At 35.1% G+C, this 20,824-nt stretch overlaps 2 protein-coding genes across 6 annotated transcripts in view; one reads left to right on the top strand and one right to left on the bottom strand.

Annotated features, from left to right (window-relative positions):
- The window catches only part of LOC113522377 (two pore channel protein 1-like), a 36,855-nt gene extending 23,135 nt beyond the window's left edge, over nt 1-13,720 (bottom strand). The window contains exon 1 of one of the 4 annotated variants that reach the window (XM_052901697.1): nt 13,560-13,720. In XM_052901697.1, coding sequence (XP_052757657.1) covers nt 13,560-13,662 — 103 coding nt within the window. In that variant the 5' untranslated portion in view covers nt 13,663-13,720. Of the gene's footprint in view, nt 1-690; nt 855-8,049; nt 8,222-13,559 lie in introns of those variants that run through there. The other 3 variants (XM_052901699.1, XM_052901698.1, XM_052901700.1) reach the window with 3 other exon arrangements.
- Nucleotides 13,721-13,967: 247 nt separating this feature from the next.
- Nucleotides 13,968-18,526, top strand: LOC113514048 (60S ribosomal protein L6). Of its 2 annotated transcripts, none has more exons than XM_026898029.3 (6): nt 13,968-14,079; nt 14,457-14,609; nt 14,955-15,106; nt 16,381-16,552; nt 17,688-17,873; nt 18,325-18,526. In XM_026898029.3, exons 2-6 carry the CDS (start codon nt 14,463-14,465, stop codon nt 18,484-18,486), a joined length of 819 nt encoding a protein of 272 aa, XP_026753830.2. In that variant the 5' UTR covers nt 13,968-14,079; nt 14,457-14,462; the 3' UTR covers nt 18,487-18,526. The 2 variants fall into 2 exon arrangements, with proteins under 2 accessions (XP_026753830.2, XP_052757656.1); XM_052901696.1 differs by lacking the exon at nt 13,968-14,079 and adding an exon at nt 14,120-14,252.
- The last annotated feature ends 2,298 nt before the right edge of the window (nt 18,527-20,824 follow it).

Genomic DNA, 20,824 nt, shown 5'->3' with positions numbered 1-20,824 from the left:
GGCCTGGTTGGGTATATTGCTAGCAATGGGATTTTCAGTCTCCATCACTAACAATCCCTTTCCCCCCGACCCATGTATTGGAGAGTGTTATCCTTAAAAGTATATAACTACATTATTCTAAGTGTATGGTGATAAATGCCGCCGTATGGTCCCGGCATAGAACAAGCCACCTCTTCCTTTCCCGTGGGTGTTGTAAAAGGCGATTAAGAGACGACGAAGGGAGGGCAGCAGCGTCTCTCTGAAAACATCTCTAAAAGCCTAACTGCGGTTGCCAACCCGCCTGCCAAGCATGGCAACTACTGGCAAAACTCCCCTTATGGGGAAGGCTTATGTTCAGCAGTGGAGAGTAAATGGGTGAAATAATAATAATAAATGTAAGAATTGGGCTCACGAGGTGACCGAAATGTGGGGGGTGACGTCCACCGAAATCGTTCCAATCGTTTTGTCGGTGAACGGTCTTATCCCAACCAGTCTGGAACAACATCTCAGACGGTTGGGATTCCGAGGCGGCTCACTCCCGGGAAAGATGCAGAAAGCGGTGCCCTTAGATACTGCCCGAATTGTACGCCGGTTTTCCTCCCTGGGGCCCTGAACCCCGGCCGACTGTGCTTCTGCCAGGGATTAGTTGCCATCTCCTCTCCTTAAGAGGGGAGATGAGAATTTGTGTTAAAATGTAAGAGTCGTACTTACTTATCAGATCAGTAAACGTGACGTAAGCCCTTGTAATGCGCATTACTCCAACAACCGCATTAAAAAAATTATTCACGCTTAAACTCATTTATGATTAATTAAACTAATTATTAATTAAAATAACTCACACAAGTACAAGCACTAACTGCGTACGAGACGAGATCTCGTGAAAAAATTAAGTGGAACTTGATATTGATAGAGCAAAGATAAGAAACGGTTGGCAAAAATGTCTAACTGGCTTTTCTAGTAATAAATTTTTGCTCTGCAAAAAGGAGAAACATCAAATAATTATATTTAATTCATGAATAAGTTTCAAATTTAAAAACGATTTTGATAACTTATTTACAATTTATTTTTATGAGCCCCGTGTTTTTTTTTTTTTTACTTTAATTTTGTAACAATAAAAAGCGTAATTTTCTTTGTGACTTCTATTTTTTAAGTCAACGATAACTTATTGTTAAGATAAGTACTTTAAAAAACATAGGATATTTAAAATATTATACACTATATGGAATTTTGGAACACGTTTTGGAATCCTACAATGTGAAGTAGAGGGCGTTGATATTCGCGGTACAGTTTTACACTTCTGCGTATATCATAGTTTTTCATTAATATTGTAACCAATGTTTTTGTTTAAAATAAAGAATTATTATTATTATTTTTTAAATTTTTACAGAAATTCTCATCTCCCCTCTTAAGGAGAGGAGACGGCAACTAACCCCCGGCAGAGGCACAGTCGGCCGGGGTTCAGGGCCCCAGGGAGGGAAACCGGCGTACAATGCAGGCAGAATCTAAGAGCACCGCTTTCAACATCTTTCCCGGGAGTGAGCTATTGTCTATTGCTTTGCACGCGTAGTGTCATGTTTCCTTTTTCAACCGACTTCAAAAAGAAGGGAATTCACAATTCGGTTGTATTTTTTACGTTTGTCACCTCACAAATTCTTGGAAAATTCTTTTTTATCAGAAAATATATACTTATAGATAAGTCGCATTTATTAAAATCGGTTTACTAGTTTACTTTTTAAATTAAAATACTGGTTTCACCACGATTCAAGTTGGTTGTGTATTGTAGAACACAATTCTATAAGTTTAAATTTTCAAAAATCGAATGCGTACTTTATAAAACACATCTGTGTTCTAAATTTAAATTATATAGACTAAAAAAAAACATAAAACATTCAAACTTAAGTTCTCTAAAGTTTACAGTTTTGGCTGTACCTTGATAGTCGGTCAAGATAAATGATTTTATAAGTACAGATATAAATAAATAATTAAATAAAATAAAAATACTTTTTTGTTTCTAATAAACTTAGTACTAAGCATTTTTGTATGGTCTCTTTTTATGAATGTACCGCCCAGTTCGGAATGCAATTGCAGCTGAGAACGGGCGAGGAACACAGCTGTTGCTTTTTTCGTTTGTATGCTCACGTCTATAATCCCTGATGGGGTAGTCGAAGGCATTTGTAGGCTGCTGCCGTTACCGTGTACGTAAGACTTGATATGTCCACATTCTACCGAGCATATTAAAATCCAGGGCCTTTGTACAAAAGTCGTTTGCTTGGGTGTCTCTGTCCCATTCGTGTTTGTACCGTGAAACAGTTGTGTTTGCATGGCTGTGTTTCGGTTTGAAGGGTGGGATATGGCGTGAATTTACAGGGTACAGAGGAAAAACACCTGAGTCCTCAGGAATGGCAACGCATGGGGGGTATCATGGGGGAAACAGTATACTCTATTATGTCCATGGTACTGCTCATGTCTATAGGCGACGGTAACCACTTTCCATCAGTTGGGCCGTCAGCTTGTTTGCCATTCTAAGTTGTAAAAAAAAAAGGTTTCTTTCCATTTTTTTTTTCTAACGTTACAATAGGGCTGTGCGCGCGTTATCAGTGTGTAAATATTTACATGATTCGTACGGTAGCTCTTTCGACCGACTTACTGGCTGGCTGTTTTCCCAAAGAGTTGAAAGAGTTTGTTTAATTTTAAAACAATAACTTTATAGCCTTTTTAGGCTTCATCATCAGACTCTCAGGGTTATAGTATTTGTCTAGACAAATCAAAGTAGTCCAAATACTACTGATTTATCATACATAGTATATACGCATATTCCTTTTTAAAAGGCCGGCAGCACACCTGCAATGCCTATAGTGTTGTGGGTGATCATGGGCGGCGGTAGTCACTTACCATCAGGTGAGCCGCATGCTCGTTTGCCCCCTGGGTTCTAAAAAAAAAAAGTTTCCGAGTTCCTATAGCCACCATCCGTCTTCAGACCATTTTAACGGTACCATAATGTTATACTGTCACCGAACTTACATAAGTATACCAAATTTCAGCCGAACAGGGCACCAGTAAGTGGTTAAAAAATAGATTGTAAATTTGGGCTTAAAGACAAAAAGCTTGTAAAAACAAAATAATTCTGATATATATATATATATATATATATATATATATATATATATATATATATATATATATATAGAATAGTAAACAAGCTGACAGCCCACCTGATTGAAAGTGGAAACCGTCGCCTATAGACATGAGCAGTACCATGGACATAACAGAGTATACTGTTTCGCCCATGATACCCCCCATGCATTGCCATTCCTGAGGACTCCGGTGTTATTCCTCCGTACCCTGTAAATTCACGCCATATCCCACCCTTCAAACCGAAACACAGCCATGCAAACACAACTGCTTCACGGTTGAAACACGAATGGGACAGAGGTACCCAAGCAATCGGCTTTTGTACAAAGTCTCCCTCTAGTAATCAATATACAGATCACGCTGTAATAGACACCGCTGTATCGAAGGTCGAACAAAGACAATGGCATGGTAAACTAGGTGATAAATTGATTTCGCTGTGCCCAAAACACCTATATATGTTTGTATGTGTGTACTAGTCCGTTATGGGGGTGGCCGTGACCTATCACCGTACAGCTCGCCCCTATTTTATTATCTACTCTAGCGTAGGACTTCATTGCATAGATAGAGAATTTATTTGCATTACTTACAGCACACAAATTACAATACGAAAATACCCAGTAAAAGAGAAAAGAATGAAAAAAAAAACCAAAAAATTAAAAAAGCAAAATATATATATATATATATTACATGAGTTTAATTTAATATAACTTAGAAAGACTGAATGTAATTTGCTCTTTTTTTGTTACTAACGTTCCAGCCCGGTTTTCAACAAGCACCAGAGGGAGACTTTGTACAAAAGTCGATTGCTTGAGTACCTCTGTCCCATTCGTGTTTCAACCGTGAAGCAGTTGTGTTTGTATGGCTGTGTTTCAGTTTTAAGGGTGGGTTATGGCATAAATTTACTGGGTACAGAGGAATAACAACTGAGTCCTCAGGAATGGCAACGCATGGGGGGTATCATGGACGAAACAGTATACTCTGTTATGTCCATGGTACTGCTCATGTCTATAGGCGACGGTTACCACTTTCCATCAGGTGGACCGTCAGCTTGTTTGCCATTCTAAGTTGTATAAAAAAAAAAACCCTATTACATCCACTGGGTGAGCCTTGCAGTCTTCCAATACGCTCACCCAGGAAAGCATGAGTACAATAACATATAAAAAGGAATATTACACAAAAATATTAAACAAAAAATAATATAAAAAGATTTAACTTTAAAACAAAAAATGTCTAAACACAAATACTCTGTGGTCACTCGACGAAACTCCAGCAAGTTGGAGGCAAATACATCCAATTGCGGATACTGGCTCAAAATGTCATTGAGTAGTTTCAATGCAAGTTTGAATCCGATTATAATATTTTCATAATGCGCTCTACCGGGGGCAAGGGATGACAGCAAGGCGGCAGACATTTTTTTTTATTTTTTTTTAATTGGATGAAAATGGTATGGTAACCCCGTCTGCGCTAACGGGATACGCTGGCGGAGCACCAGTGAAGGGTGATCGATGAGGATGAAAACGGGCCAGTTAGCCAATCATGATGAATTCATCTGGAATTAATCATGATAGTTTCCAGGGAAACCGCGAGGAGGTTGACCTGGTTGGGTATATTGCTAGCAATGGGATTCTCAGTCTCTATTATTAACAATCCCTTTTCCCCCGGGCAGACGTGTTAGTAATGCGGACTACCAGGGCTATTGCTAGCGATATACCCTGTCAGGTGCCTCCACGTGGTCCCCACAGGAAACCAATTGAATTCCAAGTGTATTCATCACGATGGGCTGACCTGCCTTTTCACTTTCGCCTATCGTTCCTCATTGGTGCTCCGCCAGCGTATACCGTTAGCACAAGCGGGGCTACCATTCCATTATCATCCTTTAAAAAAAATGCGGTCTACTCCTATATTGGTTGTTAAAACTGCGGATTTATTTTTCGAAATAAAACCTGCTTGTAATAAAATAAAATTTGCTCAATGATATGCATTGTGAGAGATCCCATTCGAACTACCCAATTGTTTCCAATTCCGTGGTACGCACGACGTGACCTTGCCGCTTTGCGCTTTTGCTTTTTAATACGTTTGTAATTGCATCAACTACGGTGCGAGGTTATACCGGCCGTTGGTACGCAACCGTGTACAATTTGATTCAACTTAACCCTTCTTTGCATACTGGCGGAAATTTCCATCATAACATTGAATGCCCAAAAATTATATAAAATAACAATTTCACTTTAAGTTGATCGTGTCTGGATATCTTTTTAATGTCCATTGCAGAAAAAAAAAAACATAACTGTCAAATTTATTTTTTTAACCATTTTTCCTTTAATTTTGAACATGAATTGTATCACCTTGATTTATTTTACCAATAAAAAAAAAAAACATGCAAATAAGGGTTAAATATGATGTTACTATTTTTAGGACATAGATTGTAAACATAGATAGAGTGTCTCCATGCAAATGCTTCGGAAAGAAGTGGTTTTTTTATGGGTGAAAATGAAATGGTCACCTCGTCTTTGCTATCGGTATACGTTGACTGAGCACCAGTAACAGATAATAGGTGAAGATAAAATCAAGTGGTCTACCATGAAATGAAATTCCGAAATTTCGGGCTCAATTTCGTGTTTTTGTTCGTACCGAAATCGACCCTGTAAATGGAGCTTAACATTTCGTCCATCATAAATCCTATTCTAATAGTCCAAAGGAACGATATTCTAATATTTTTTTTAATAATTTTAAACAGCATGTATTATGTAATTTTAACATAAAATTTCTGTTTCGGTCGTCCCCGAAACTTCGGAAAATACTTCATGGTAGGCCCTCAAGTCAGTCGGCCCTTTGCGAACAATTCCATACGAATTAACCATGATGGTTTCCAGGGGGAACAGCGTGTTAATACAGAATTCGGTGTTTTATTACATTTTTTTTGAAGAATGAAAATGGTATGGTAGCCCCGCCTGCGTTAACGGAATACGCTGGCGGAGCACCAGTGAAGGGTGATAGATGAGAATGAAAACAGGCCAGTTAGCCCATCATGATGAATTCATCAGGAATTAACCATGATAGTTTCCAGGAGGAACCGCGAAGAGGTCGACCTGGTTGGGTATATTGCTAGCAATATGATTCTCAGTCTCCATTACTAACAATCCCTTCCCCCTCCCCATTTAGCGGTGTTAATACTGTAACACTTTGTAGAAGTAATGCGTTTTGGTGAAAGTTGGCATTCTACGATGACCTAGACTGGTTACGTAACAGCATAACGATTTGACGAAATGACATGAGTCATCTTTGAGGGAAGTGGTGGAGGGGGAGGCGTCCGGCAAAATCATGCTAAAATTTCAATTATTGAGAACGAGTTATTGAAAATTTTTAAGAAATAATTAGGGGGGATAACAATAACAATGATGGGGGGGGGGGGGGGGGAGGAGACAGGATTGTTTGTAAATATGATAGTAGAGGAAGACTTTGTACAAAAGTTGTTTGCTTGGTCACCTCTGTCTCATTCGTGTTTCTTCCGTGAAGCAGTTGTGTTTGCATGGCTGTGTTTGGGTTTGAAGGGTGGGATATGGCAGTGAATATACAGGATACAGAAGACTAACACCTGAGTCCTCAGAAATGGCAATGCATGGGGGTATCATGGGCGAAACAGTATACTCTGTTATGTCCATGGTACTGCTCATGTCATGAACCCAACTTGATATAATTTCTATGAGACCAATCTATAAGTATATCCTTTCAGATAAAAAAAAAAAACAATTTTCCGAAACGATTTACAACGAACGGATTTATGAAGTAACAAACTAAACGTGCAAACAAAAATGAAAAACCGAATTGAGACGTCGCATTTTTTTTTATATAGCTCAAAAAAGATAAGAACTCCATTCCTGATTTCGCAGTTATGGTATATTTAGCTCAGTAACTCCTCGAGCACTTATCAAATTTAGATAAACAAGTGTCATTCAGGCACATTGTTTACAAAGCTATGTTATCAACCATTTTATAACACACTGTTCGTTTCTGTCGTTTAAATTAAGTCAAATAAACTCTTCACGTATTCACGTAGCTTTGTTTTGCATGGGAGCTGAATTAACATTATAAAATTTTTTTTTTGGTTCCTTTTTTTTTAGTACGTTTGTTCCATTGTGGAACAGGCTAAGGTCGGAGACCATGCTGCCTAGTCTTCAATATTTTTTTTAGTTCCGTTTTCCCTTATACATAGAGAAGGCAAAAGGACTAAGCCTATACAGCCATTGTCTTCAGTTTGTATCTGGTAATAACAATTATTATTTTATTTTTTTTAATTCCGTTCAACTATTTCAAAATCTACAAATTGAAATGTCTGTAAGTCATCAATTATAACGTATTGCGAACATTTCTATTGTCATAGAATACCTATTATCTATGCCATTGTCTAGATTTCATATTTCATGGCTAAGTTCAGAGCGTTCTGAATTTAAATGTAACAAATAATGCGATGCTATTCTTATTGAATAAGAAAAATGTATACAATCTATTCTATTTGCCACAGACTATATATAATTTAATAATAAATGACAGTAGCACAAATTAATTTTACAGGATAATGGAATAGCTATGGTTTTTTTTCAATGGATGATAATGGAATGGTAACTCCACCCGCGCTATCGGTATACACCGGCCGGGCACCAGTGAAGGATGATAGGTGAGAATGAAGTAGGTCAGTTAGCCCATCGTGACGAATTCAACAAGAATTGTTCACGATGGTTTCCAGGGGGAATCACGTGGAGGTCGACCTAATAGGGCATATTGCTAGCAATGGGGCTGTCAAACTCCACTGCTAACAATCCCTTTCCCCCGAATAGCTATGGTTGTAGGTGTCTATCTTGTATTGTTAATATTCTGTGACTATATGTATTTATGTGGACATTTTGCAATGAATACTGTACAATTGAGAAATAAACTCACATGACTTCAATTTGTACCAGTGTTCCCGCATCGAATAGTATACTTTGTCGTACATATTAATTACTTTAGCCATCACTACACTGTATTTAATTCACTTTACAAATTATAATACACAAAAAAAAATCCTGTGACTGTATGACAGTAACATCTTACTATACTTCTCTGTATACGATGATGAGTATCTGATAATGATTCAGACTGGACAGAGATACGCAACATTTGGTTACGTAGATAAAAATCTAGCTAACTTTGTATATTTTTTTTTTGATGGGTGAAAACGGTATGGTATCCCCGCCTGCGCTAACGGGATACGCTGGCGGAGCACCAGTGAAGGGTGAGAGATGAGAATGAAAACAGGCCAGTTAGCCCATCATGATGAATTCATCAGGAATTAACCATGATAGTTTCCAGGGAGAACCGCGAGGAGGTCGACCTGGTTGGATATATTGCTAGCAATGGGATTCTCAGTGTCCATTAGTAACAATCCCTTTCTCCCCGACTTTGTATATTCTTTATTCTTTATTGTACACAAAACATAATGTTAATCACAATTCTATTAATAATCTATGGCTTCTGGATAAGGTCTTTTACAGTATGGGAGAATATTATGCCTACACATCCCAAAAATAGTTAACATAATTATTAATAATATAAATCAGTCATACTTGACATATATTATATTAACATAACATAAGGAATAATTTGTATTTAATTAATAATAATAATGTAATTACAATTTTATTTGACGATATTGAATATGTAATTTGACTTGATAATTGTTTGAGCATTGTTTTCATATATTTTCTTTTTTTTATATATACTATGATCATAATAATATATATACACATATAAATTAAATTTATATCCATATTTAATACGGAATATATTAGATTTCATGCCTACCTCAATTTTAAGGCAATTAGACAGATGCCAAAAAGTTGTGTCACATGGCCCTTATAATGTCAAATGTCTGTTTAAAGCAAATAAATATTTCATTTCATTTCATTTCATTTCATTTCATTTCATTTCATTTCATTTCATTTCATTTCATTCATTATAAACACAATGTACAAAGGCGAGGTTATCTCTAGACATGAGATTTCTTCCAATATAACCTTTTCATGTAAATTGTGTATATATTAAAAATTCCAATTTCAGTCATCGCTCTATATTGTATGAATACATATATTATACACAAAGAATAATACAAACTACACATATAATACATAAACCCGGTAAACATACACATATACTTACACATACATATACACATATATACACATACATATATATACACATATAAACATAAATACATATACATACACATATAGATAATACGTTGTATATATTATTATTTCAGCCGTGAACTGTCCACTGTTTTCATCCTCATCGATCATCCTTCACTGGTGCCCCGCCAGCGTATCCCGTTAGCGCAGGCGTGGTTACCATTCCATTTTCATCCAATAAAAAAAACCCCATTGACATTATATACATATGCATAATTGATATTAAATATACTATTTACTATATATATATATATATATATATATATATATATATATATATATATATATATATATATACATATTTATATTCATTGGACGGTGTTCTCTACCAGATATTGGGCAAACTGAGAAATACGTAGGTATATTATCGAATAGAGAAAAAAATAAGAATACTTGATATATTCATATAATATAAACCATCGACACATATTAAATAAATAAATATATACATGATTAATTTCAGATGAATATATATATATATATATATATATATATATATATATATATATATATATATATATATATATATATCCGTTTATTTATTACGAAAAGTTTGTGTGTGTATAATTTGCATCCGGGCGAAGCCGAGGCGGGTCGCTAGTTAATAATAATTCGGTGCAGGTAATATTTCATCGGAGGCAGGCTTTATACGGCGTCGTGTGCACGGGTGCATCTGTCTATATTAATTCTGCTTTCAAGCTACCTGTTTGCGTGCATTTTCGGTTTAAAGGGTGGGATATGGCGGAAATTTAAGGATTCATTTATTTCTATTAAAACAAACTATACAACTTTATCATAATCCGCCTTTTTGGTTCGTCGTAGTCGGGTAAAGATACTGGAGCTGTTGCCATTGACCTTTAGTTGAAAGTATGACGTGATTTCACATTATGGCTTCGATATCAAAATGCAAATTTATATAACACCTGAATTAGTATAAATCATGCACCAAATGATGTCAACATTGTTATATACGTAATTATAAACGGATGCTTAAATAATATTTAACAAAAATCTTACCATTTTAATTATTAACTTTTCTACTTTCGCGTCGCATGGTTAATGGTTTACTACCGACCCGCCCCGGCTTCGCACGGGTGCAAAACTGATACTAAATACCGCCGCCGCCCCATTACGTTAAGGCATTACATTAGAAACCTCTAAATTTATCAGTGTTTCTCCACTATATTATGCATGTATTATACATATAAACCTTCCTTTTGTATCACTCTATCTATTAAAAAAACCGCTTCAATATCCGTTGCGTAGTTTTAAAGATTTAAGCATACATAGGGACGGACAGACAGCGACAGCGACTTTGTTTTATACTATGTAGTGATTTAATTGTTTATTGGTACATCGACAATGTTACACATCATGTAAACAACAAAATGCAGTACTAAAACATGTTTGTGTATGTCTTTTGTTAATATAACATATCCAATTTAGTGAGAAAAAAAAATTCACCAAATGTTGTCCACTTCTGCATGATATGGAATCGATCACTTTATCAGTGATAAAAACTGATGGGTACCGTACATTCATAAGTACCTACACGCCACTCATTGCAATGTTTCTAAAAATATAATAGTCTAAGTATAGATCTAGGAGGTTTAGGAGGAGAAGCAGTTGTGTTTGCATGGCTGTGTTTCGGTTTGAATGGTGGGATATGACGTGAATTTACAGGGTACAGAGGAATAACACCCGAGTCCTCAGGAATGGCAACGCATGGGGGGTATCATGGGCGAAACAGTATACTCTGTTATGTCCATGGTATTGCTCATGTCTATAGGCGACGGTTACCACTTTCCATCAGGTGGACCGTCAACTCGTTTGCCATTCTAAGTTGTATAAAAAAAAAAGATGGAATCTTAGATTATATAGATAGAGTATCGAACCACAAAAACGGGTCAACTTTTTGTCAGTTAATTGTCAAATTAGTTGCCTCTTTTTTATCAGTATTCTATATATTTACGCATTAAATATATTTTGACGTGTTATTTAATAAATAAAATGAGTATTTATGCATTAAAAAGATGCAAAATTTATAAAAGTAAATATAATAGTTATAAAGGAATCACTCATAACTATTTATCATGCAAAATTGTATAAAAAACTTGAGCTGTTTTTCTCGAAGCATTTCTATGGAGTCACTCTATCTATACCTATAATCTAAGCATGGAATATACTACATATACCTACTTTCGTATCGACATACTTAATATCTAAGTGGTAAAGAATTCTATTGTTCGACAAATCTCGGAGAACCGTTTGATAAATGGTTAAACAGCGTGACAAAGATTATTATGAATAATGAATAAGTTACTGCGAATTGCTAAAAAATAATGTATTAGGTAAAGTCAGTCATTGTTTATGGAATTAATTCTCGATGGGATCAAAGAGACGTAGGACACACACCTCTTTTTTTCAAGGTTTTTTTTTTAAGAGTTTTTATCTTTTTTGCCTAAGTTTTTTTTTTTCTGCTCTCTACCTACCTACGAGTTGCCACTGTAATGAGAAAGGGATAATAAACTCCATTGCCAATATAGTCTCAGTTCCACCATCGTGGTTATTTTTTTTAACAATGGGCTGCTCTCTCATCTATCTACCTACGAACCGTGGACAACCACCATTATCAATAAAAAAAAAAAAACACTGGGGCGATAAAGGATTTATCTAGCGATGTGACAACGGTATAACCTAAACTTAATTTTAACCCGCGACTTCGTCCGCTTTATTCATTGTGACAAATAGATATCATGGTTGTTAGAGGAAACATTATCACCCATTTAAAAAAAAGTCCATTTGATCTCACTGCAATAACATCCCTTACTGAAATGTTTAAAGTTATCTAGCGGTAATTTGTGACAACGGTATAACCACCACCCTTCACTTATCACCCTTCACTGGTGCTCCGCCAGCGTATCCCGTTAATGCAGACGGGGTTACCATACCATTTTCACCCATAAAAAAAAACATCCCTTATTGGAGAGGAAGGGATTGTTAGTAATGCGGACTACCAGTCTTAACGTTAACAATATATCCTATCGGGGGGAAAGAGAGTAATGGGGTCTAATTGACCCATTGCTAGCAATATATCCTATCAGGTCGACCTCCACGCAGTTTCTCTCTGGAAACCGTCATGGTTAATTCTAGTGAAATTCGTCACGATGGGCCAACTGACCTGCTTCATTCTCACCTTTCATCCCTCACTGGTGCTCCGCCAGCGTATACCGTCAGCGCAGACGGGGTTAACATTTCATTATCATCCATAAAAAAACGGCATACAATTGCAGAGGACTAGTGGAAGATAAAACGATGAGAATAACGTCTGGTCAATTATCATGCCGAACTCGATTTTACTACGGCAGTTTTTCCAGAGACCGAAATCAACGACGAAAAAAAGAAAAAAATATTGATAGAAATATAGACTAGTGTCCCTGTTATAGACTGACAATCCCTCTCACTTTAGTGCTCATTTACAGTGCAAAAGTAAATTGAACTAGATTTTTGAACGAGACCCAGCGCGATTTCGGACTGGTTGACTAAGAACTGACAATATAGGTTAACATTTGGAATAGATATCTATTTTTTTTTGATGAGTGAAAATGGTATGGTAACCCCGCCTGCGCTAAATAGATGGCGGAGCACCATTTAAATTTAAATGGTTTTTCTTCAGATAATTAATGGATATATAGACAAGTACAGGCAAGTTACTATATGTACTATTTATTTTAAATAGAAAAATAACTAGTTAGTTGGTATGTAGTAAATATACTTAGATAAATACCTGAATAATTACATAAATCGAAATTATTGGTACTATTTACATATAGTGTGCAAAAAGCATGCAAACTAAGTATGCAAATAAATATGGGCATGCCTGGCGATTTTCTACTCAAGCCTCGAAGCGTTATGCGGGCTAGATGAATTTAGGTCGAGTCGGGTCGGATCCTTTACTGTTTTGTTTATGTTATAGATAGGTTAGTGTTTAGTTCCTCATGCATGACTCATGCCTACGGTGTCTGCGTCATTTACCCAATTAAGGCATTAAATGAGGAGCCAATCGATTCCATCGTGACATATGGACAGCAGGCGTTAATACTAAAGACAGGTGAGAAATTAAAACGAAATGTTAAATGGATTTACAATGTATTGTTAATACAAAAAAAGCATACATAAAGTCTTGCGGCTACAGTGCATAGAAAAATTTTAGCTTCCGTTTACTTGTGACATTTGAGCCGTAATTGTTGATGCTGGTATTTGCGAAATCATCACTGAACCTTTTGTAACCGTCCGATGGCGAAGACGGGCTCCTCAAAGAAGCCATTTTTAACACTGATTTTTATTTTTTCAACAATTTTGACATTAAATAACTATGACATCGTTGTCACTGTGACATTCTGTGACGTAGTCCTCTGTTTTCGGTTACAGATTAAATATATATATTATAATAGCAACATTCATTTGACGAAAAAAGAACAAAACACTAAAATGAAATGAAAAAAATGAATTATACTTTTGTATTATTATTTTAAATTTACTACAGTAAGATTGCAAATTACTACTATTACATAATATAATTTCATTATTTAATTAATTAGTAAAATAAATCAATTAAAAAAATCTACCACTTTGACTGCTTAAATCTTATTTATTATATCTGTGATTACATGACAACACTATTCTGACAACACCATAGATATTTTTTTTCTTATAATTTCTTTTTCTTGATCCCGGTTATAATGTGAGTTGATGTTGTTTTTATTGAAAATAAATCCAATTGAATTACGTCTAAATTCACTGATCTAGTTAATATGTTTTAAAAATAATATGTCCGATCTTATTTACTAGTGATTTTGTGTTATATTTCACGTATAAACAGGCTTTTAAACTTAAATTTGCTAAATTGACAATTGGGTTAGTGACTGGTATTCGTGATTTCTTGGCTTTCCATATGTTATATTTAGTGTTTTTATATTAAAATCATAGTTTATATATTATCATAATTGTGTAGAATAATAGACCTCATATTTGTGAGATCCAATTGGAGAAACTAAACATAACCTAACCTCATAAGTCAGGTGGCAAGTTTGTTATTGAGGTTGTATCTCGTTTGTACAGATAGTTATGGCTCCACCACAGCCCAAGGCGGCGGCCAAGCCCGCCGCGGCCCCAGCGGGCGGAGTCAAGAAGACCAAAGTTGGTAGACCAAGAAATTATGACTTGGGCAATGGAGTTGTCCGATTCTCCAAGACGAAGATGTTCCATAAGAAGGTGAGTAGTTGATAGATCGCCCCTTAGCTTTGATTAAACTTAATTTGAATAAACAATTGTTTTTTTCCATTATCAATTGATATTTTTTATGTCAAAAACAACCTATAGTTCAGTGCATATGAGTACATAATGAGGTGTCCATCACCATTAACAAACTGACATAAATATATATAATGGAGCAAATTCCGAGTTGCTCTTTATCTAAACCTATTCTCAACTTATAATTTTGATAATTTCACAAAATTACTGTTTTATGAACCATCCATAAACTACCCCCATATTCACAACATGTACAAAATCGATAAAAATAGTTAACTCACTGCAATTGGCAATAATTATTTCCAGGCAAAGTACAAGTTTGTTGGCAAAAAGAACCCCAAAGCTGAGAAGCCGAAAAAGCCAACAGTGGTGGTGAAGCAGATTGGTGGTGAGAAGAATGGAGGCACCCGCACAGTCCTGCTCAGACGCAGGAGGTCCTTCTACCCCACACAGGACAAGTGAGTCTGATTCACATTGATTTTTAAGGAGGCAAATAAGATATGTGCTGTGTAATATTTATGGTAAACTTCCACCACACGGGGAATAGGACCATTAATAATGGGGTCTAACAGTACCATTACTAGCAATAACAGGTTCCTCATGGGAATCATCATGATTAATTCTTGTGGAATTCATTTTTATGAGCTAACTGAGCTTCCATCCACACCTATCATCCCACACTGGTGCCCAGCCATTAGCCAATAGAGCAGGTGGGGTCACTAATTCATTTTTATCCATTAAAAAAAACTTAATATTTCCAGGAGAGAAGTCAGTGTGTTGCTACACTTTTCAACATTTATTATTTGTATCTATGTAGACTACTTTCTATAGAATTCTTCCTTTCTATTTTAAACATGTAAGTCAATTTTAAAATTTCATTTAGCGTTTAAATTTTGTTTCAATGCAGCTTAAGTAAACACTCGTAAATCAGGGGTTCTCAAACTTATTTTGTCTATTGCCCACTTTGAGAATAAATTATTAGCGCCCCAATTTTTTCACCAACTTAAAAACCACTATTACTTCAAATTGAATTAATCAGTTATTGTGATATAGCAGAGATTAAACATTAATTCTAAACGAGCCTCTACACAACACTTCGATTTTTTTTTTTCTGGGTCTCTTACCACCTTTAGGCCTGCAGTGCCCACAAGGGGGCGTTATCCTATAAGGATATGTCAGCCTCATCATACCCTAATTTTATAAAATACCTCACATACTTAGAACATTGATACATAAATAAATAATACATAATGTCTTAGTAGTCTATTTTGATAAAGGGAATTATTGATACAAAAATATAGTAATTAAAGATTTTGCCATTCCAGAATGTGGTTCTGTGAGTATATTTGAAAATAAACCAGTCTCCTGTCTATTGAGACTATGTTTTTGTATTAATCATAATAATTGCAAAGGAACGCTTTCAATGGTTAATAAGAACACTTTATTTTTGTATGTGGCAATAAATCAATCATTGGAGATAGAAAGAAAACAATTGTGTTGTTGGTGTTCATTCTCTCAAACAAAAGCACAAGCATCTCCTCTCGTATTGCATGTGTTCATGGGTGATGGTAGCCACTTTCCATCAGGTGGATTGTCTGTTCTTTTTCCTCCCTAACAATAAAATTGCAGTTGTGAGGTTACCATTCCATTATCACCCATTAAAAAAACCCCTTCCCCCCAACCAATTGTAGTTTAATAATATTCACATGTTTATTACAACTATTGTTTACAGGATTCGCCAGCGTCCCCACCACAAGACGTTCAGCAAGCACGTGCGCAGGATCCGACCAAACCTCACTCCTGGCGCCGTGTGCATCCTGCTGGCCGGCCGCCACGCCGGCAAGAGGGTCGTATTGGTTGGCGTCCTGCCCAGTGGACTGCTGCTCGTCACTGGACCTTTCGCTGTGAGTTTTAGCTAATTTTTTTTTATGATTGTTTGATAACACCATAATAGTTTATGTTGGTAGGTTGCCAGTGACTGATGACAGGTGAGGATTAAGTTAGTTTGGGTCTTAATCAGAGGAGCTACCATGAAATGTTTTCCGAAATTTCGGATCCGAATGAAACAAAACTTTGATGTTAAAATTACTTGATACATACTGTTTAAAAATATTAAAAATGCTAAAATATCGTTCCTTTTTACTTTTATGGTAGGATTTATGACAAATGTTAAGCTCCATTTATTGGGTCGATTTTGGTATGAACAAAAACACGAAATTGAGCCCGAAATTTCATTTCATGGTAGACCCCCAGGTAATTGGTTCGATTCAATATCACTATTATTAATAATATTGGTCCGATACCAATATATTGTAACTTAAATATATATATATATATATATATATATATATATATATATATATATATATATATATATATATATATATATATATATATATTCTTATATATTGTTATATATTGCAAATACACAATGATGCTTTATAAACTTATATCCTAATTCTATATACTAAACTTATATCTTTATACATACATATACACAGATATGCATATATACACATACAGACACACATGCAAATACTAAAAATATTTTACTATTTTAAAGTACTTTTTTTTTATTTTATTTTACTTAATTTTTTTATTTTGTCAATCTTCAAGTTTTATCAGTTAAAAACATATGAATCTTAGCTGAATTAAACGAAATAATCCCAATCAAACAACCAACATTATGAGATGTAATAACTATTAAGTAATTTGTAATAAGTAATCATTATTATTACGTATGTCGACCAAATAGGCGACGTGCTGAAGAAGGGCCAAATTAAAAGTACCCGTAACCGGCGAGCGTGTATGAAAAGATTAATGAATGTGAAGGAAGCCAAAGAGGTTTGTTTGAATCGAAGCATTTGGCGTTCCATTGTTTCTGCCTACCCTAATGGGAGACAGGCGAGACAGATATGTATGTATTATTACGACTTGCCAGATAGACTCACGTACCACAAAATATGCACTATTTCATTTCAAATTCCTAGTAAATGGGTGAAGAGAGAATGCTATAATCTACTGGTAAACATTTTTCAGTTCAACGCGTGCCCACTGCGCCGCATCCCGCAGCGGTTCGTGATCGGCACCTCTACCAAGATCGACCTGGGCGACTTCAAGCTGCCCGCCCATCTGGACGACGCGTACTTCAAGAAGAACAAGAAGAGCGTCAAACGCAGCGTCAAGCGTAAACAGGGGGAGGACATATTTGTCACTAAGAAAGAGGTTGGTTTGGTTTACGTTTTTAAATATAAATATTCTTTACTGACTTTAAAAACTGAGGTTCTCGATTGTGATTTTTTTTATACAACTTAGAATGGCAAACAAGCTGACGGTCCACCTGATGGAAAGTGGTAACTGTCGCCTATAGACATGAGCAGTACCATGGACATAACAGAGTATACTGTTTCGCCCATGATACCCCTCATGCGTTGCCATTCCTGAGGACTCGGGTGTTATTTCTTTGTACCCTGTAAATTTACTGTCATATCCCACCCTTCAAACCGAACCACAGCCACGCAAACACAACTGCTTCATGGTAGAAACATGAATGGGACAGAGGTACCCAAGCAAACTACTTTTGTAGTCTCCCTCTGATAAAACTTCAGTACATACTATTTCTTAAGTGTACTATGAATTATAGTAAGATTATAAATGGAAATGTATCTATTTGCAGAAATACGTTCCGTCGGAACAGCGCAAGACCGACCAGAAGCTGGTGGACGAGGCGGTGATCAAAGCGATTGGCAAGCGCGCCGACAAGAAAACGCTCCGCGGCTACCTGCGGGCGGCGTTCGGCCTGCGCTCCAGCCAGTACCCGCACCGGCTGCGCTTCTAGGCATAAGTTTTAAAACTGTCAATAAATTTTATTGACAAAATCGTAGTTTTTCATTTATCAGCTGTTCCCCGCGGATTTACCCGCACTAATCTCTGTGTTAAACCTTCTTTGCATGATTTTTTTATTCGTGAAATAAATTTGAGGTTTACCAGAGGGAGACTTTGTACAAAAGTCTCCCTCTGACCACATGGTTTCGAGAGGGAACAACTTGGAGTGGACCTGTTTCATTCACTTATCTGTCACTAGTGCCCGATATATACCGTAAACCGATATCACAGGCGGAGATACACAGGATATATTGGTAGCACTGGAGAAGTTATTATTAACAATGCTTCAGTTCTGGTCTGACCCAAGTTGTTCAATCAGCCCTGTGAAGTTGACCACTGTCGAAACCCCGTCCCATGAGGGGGTTTTCCGCCAGAGTTGCGCGTCGGCAAGTTTCTCTCGACAACTCGGCAAGAATTTATCAGATTTTTAGATATTTCAAATCCAATTTATTTATTGCACGAATATGAGTACATACATTAGATGAAAATATTATTTAGAGAGGGCCAGAAAGCGTTCTAATATATATATATATATATGGTAGATGTTCGGATTGTCCATCAAAATGTCCCTCCGAATCCAGACAGTTTTTATTTAAAATTCTACTTTAAGATGAAAAATAGAAACAATCAAAATCAGTTCAGTAGTTTAGTTATTAAAATAACCGGATTTTTAATGACAATACTTGATTTAAGCACGATTGAAATTGTTATTTTAGAACGCAATCTTAATTCAAACTGTCGAAAAAAGACAAAAAAAAATAATAAAAAAAAAACTTAATTTTATTACCATGGCAATACATTTACATACTAGGTACATTCTTGAACTATCTTAATTTACTTAATTTATTATTTTTAATTTTAAATGATATAAAAAAACTAATACGACATAACATATTGAATTATTATATAATGACTATATATAATATATATATATATATATATATATATATATATATATATATATATATATATATATATATATATAGTACTTTGAAGGGGATAAAATATATAATTTATTCATCATTGTAAACATAAAATTTTTAAAAAACTTTTATACGTACTTTCCGTCGTATATACGACGTAAACCGATTTCCATCAGGCGGGCCGTACACAGGATATATTGGTAGCATTCTGGAAGTTTATAAAATAAAAACAACAATCACATTATTTTGACCACTGTCGAACATAGATCTCCCATTCGGTTGAATTTTTTTTTATCTGACAGTATATACGGCACAGATTGGTACCATACAAATATTATCAGATTTTTAGATATTTTTAAATGAAAATAATTGCACGAATTGTCATACATTTGAAAAATATTTCTTACAAACACAAACTTATAAAATTTATCCCATATATATATATATATATATATATATATATATGGACAATAGCCCTTTTAAAAATGCCTGGACCGAATCGGAGAATCTTTTTATTTAAAAGGCGATACTTTAAGATGAAAAATAGAAACAATCAAAATCAGTTCAGTAGTTTAGTTATTAAAATAACCGGATTTTTAATGACAATACTTGATTTAAGCACGATTGAAATTGTTATTTTAGAACGCAATCTTAATTCAAACTGTCGATAAAAGACAAAAAAAAAATGGCAATACATTTACATACTGTGTTTATTCTTGAACTATCTTAAAAATACTTAATTTATTATTATTTAATTTTAAACAAATACGTTACTGTTTGACTGGAATACATTACATCAACATATTGAATTATTAATAATGACTATATTATATATATATATATATATATATATATATATATATATATATATATATATATATATATATATATATATATAGGCTCAATAACGAATATGTACAATAATATATAATTTATTCATCATTGGCGAAACAGTATACTCTGTTATGTACACGGTACTGCTCATGTCTATAGGCGACGGTTACCACTTTCCATCAGGTGGGCCGTCAGCTTGTTTGCCATTCTAAGTTGTATAAAATAAAAACAACAACTCACATTATTTTGTATCGACTTCAAAAAGAAAGAGATTCCTTATTCGGTTGAATTTTTTTTTATCTGACAGTATATACTTACAGATTGGTACCATACAAATATTATCAGAATCTGTCACATACTTTTTAAATGAAAATAACTGATTTGTCACATTTGAAATTGCTTTTTCTGTGAAACACAAACTTATAAAATTTATCCCCAATAATTTTCATATTTGCGTATATTTAAGGACAATAGCCCTTTTAAAAAATACCACACGTCATTCAGTGCATTTTATTAGTTTTGCAACTAATATAA

Source organism: Galleria mellonella, unplaced genomic scaffold (genome assembly GCF_026898425.1).
Source record: "Galleria mellonella isolate WM207_F2 unplaced genomic scaffold, CSIRO_AGI_GalMel_v1 utg789, whole genome shotgun sequence".
Classification (NCBI taxonomy): Eukaryota; Metazoa; Arthropoda; class Insecta; order Lepidoptera; family Pyralidae; genus Galleria; species Galleria mellonella.
The sequence above is the reverse complement of the archived record's forward strand: the minus strand, read 5'-3'. Positions and strand labels throughout refer to the sequence as shown.

What these genes read in the sequence shown, in the direction of transcription:
- LOC113514048 (XM_026898029.3), top strand. Translation starts at nt 14,463, where the DNA reads ATGGCTCCACCACAGCCCAAGGCGGCGGCCAAGCCCGCCGCGGCCCCA. An exon ending in CGAAGATGTTCCATAAGAAG is followed by an intron (nt 14,610 to 14,954) that starts GTGAGTAGTTGA and finishes AATTATTTCCAG; the next exon opens with GCAAAGTACAAGTTTGTTGG. An exon ending in TTCTACCCCACACAGGACAA is followed by an intron (nt 15,107 to 16,380) that starts GTGAGTCTGATT and finishes TATTGTTTACAG; the next exon opens with GATTCGCCAGCGTCCCCACC.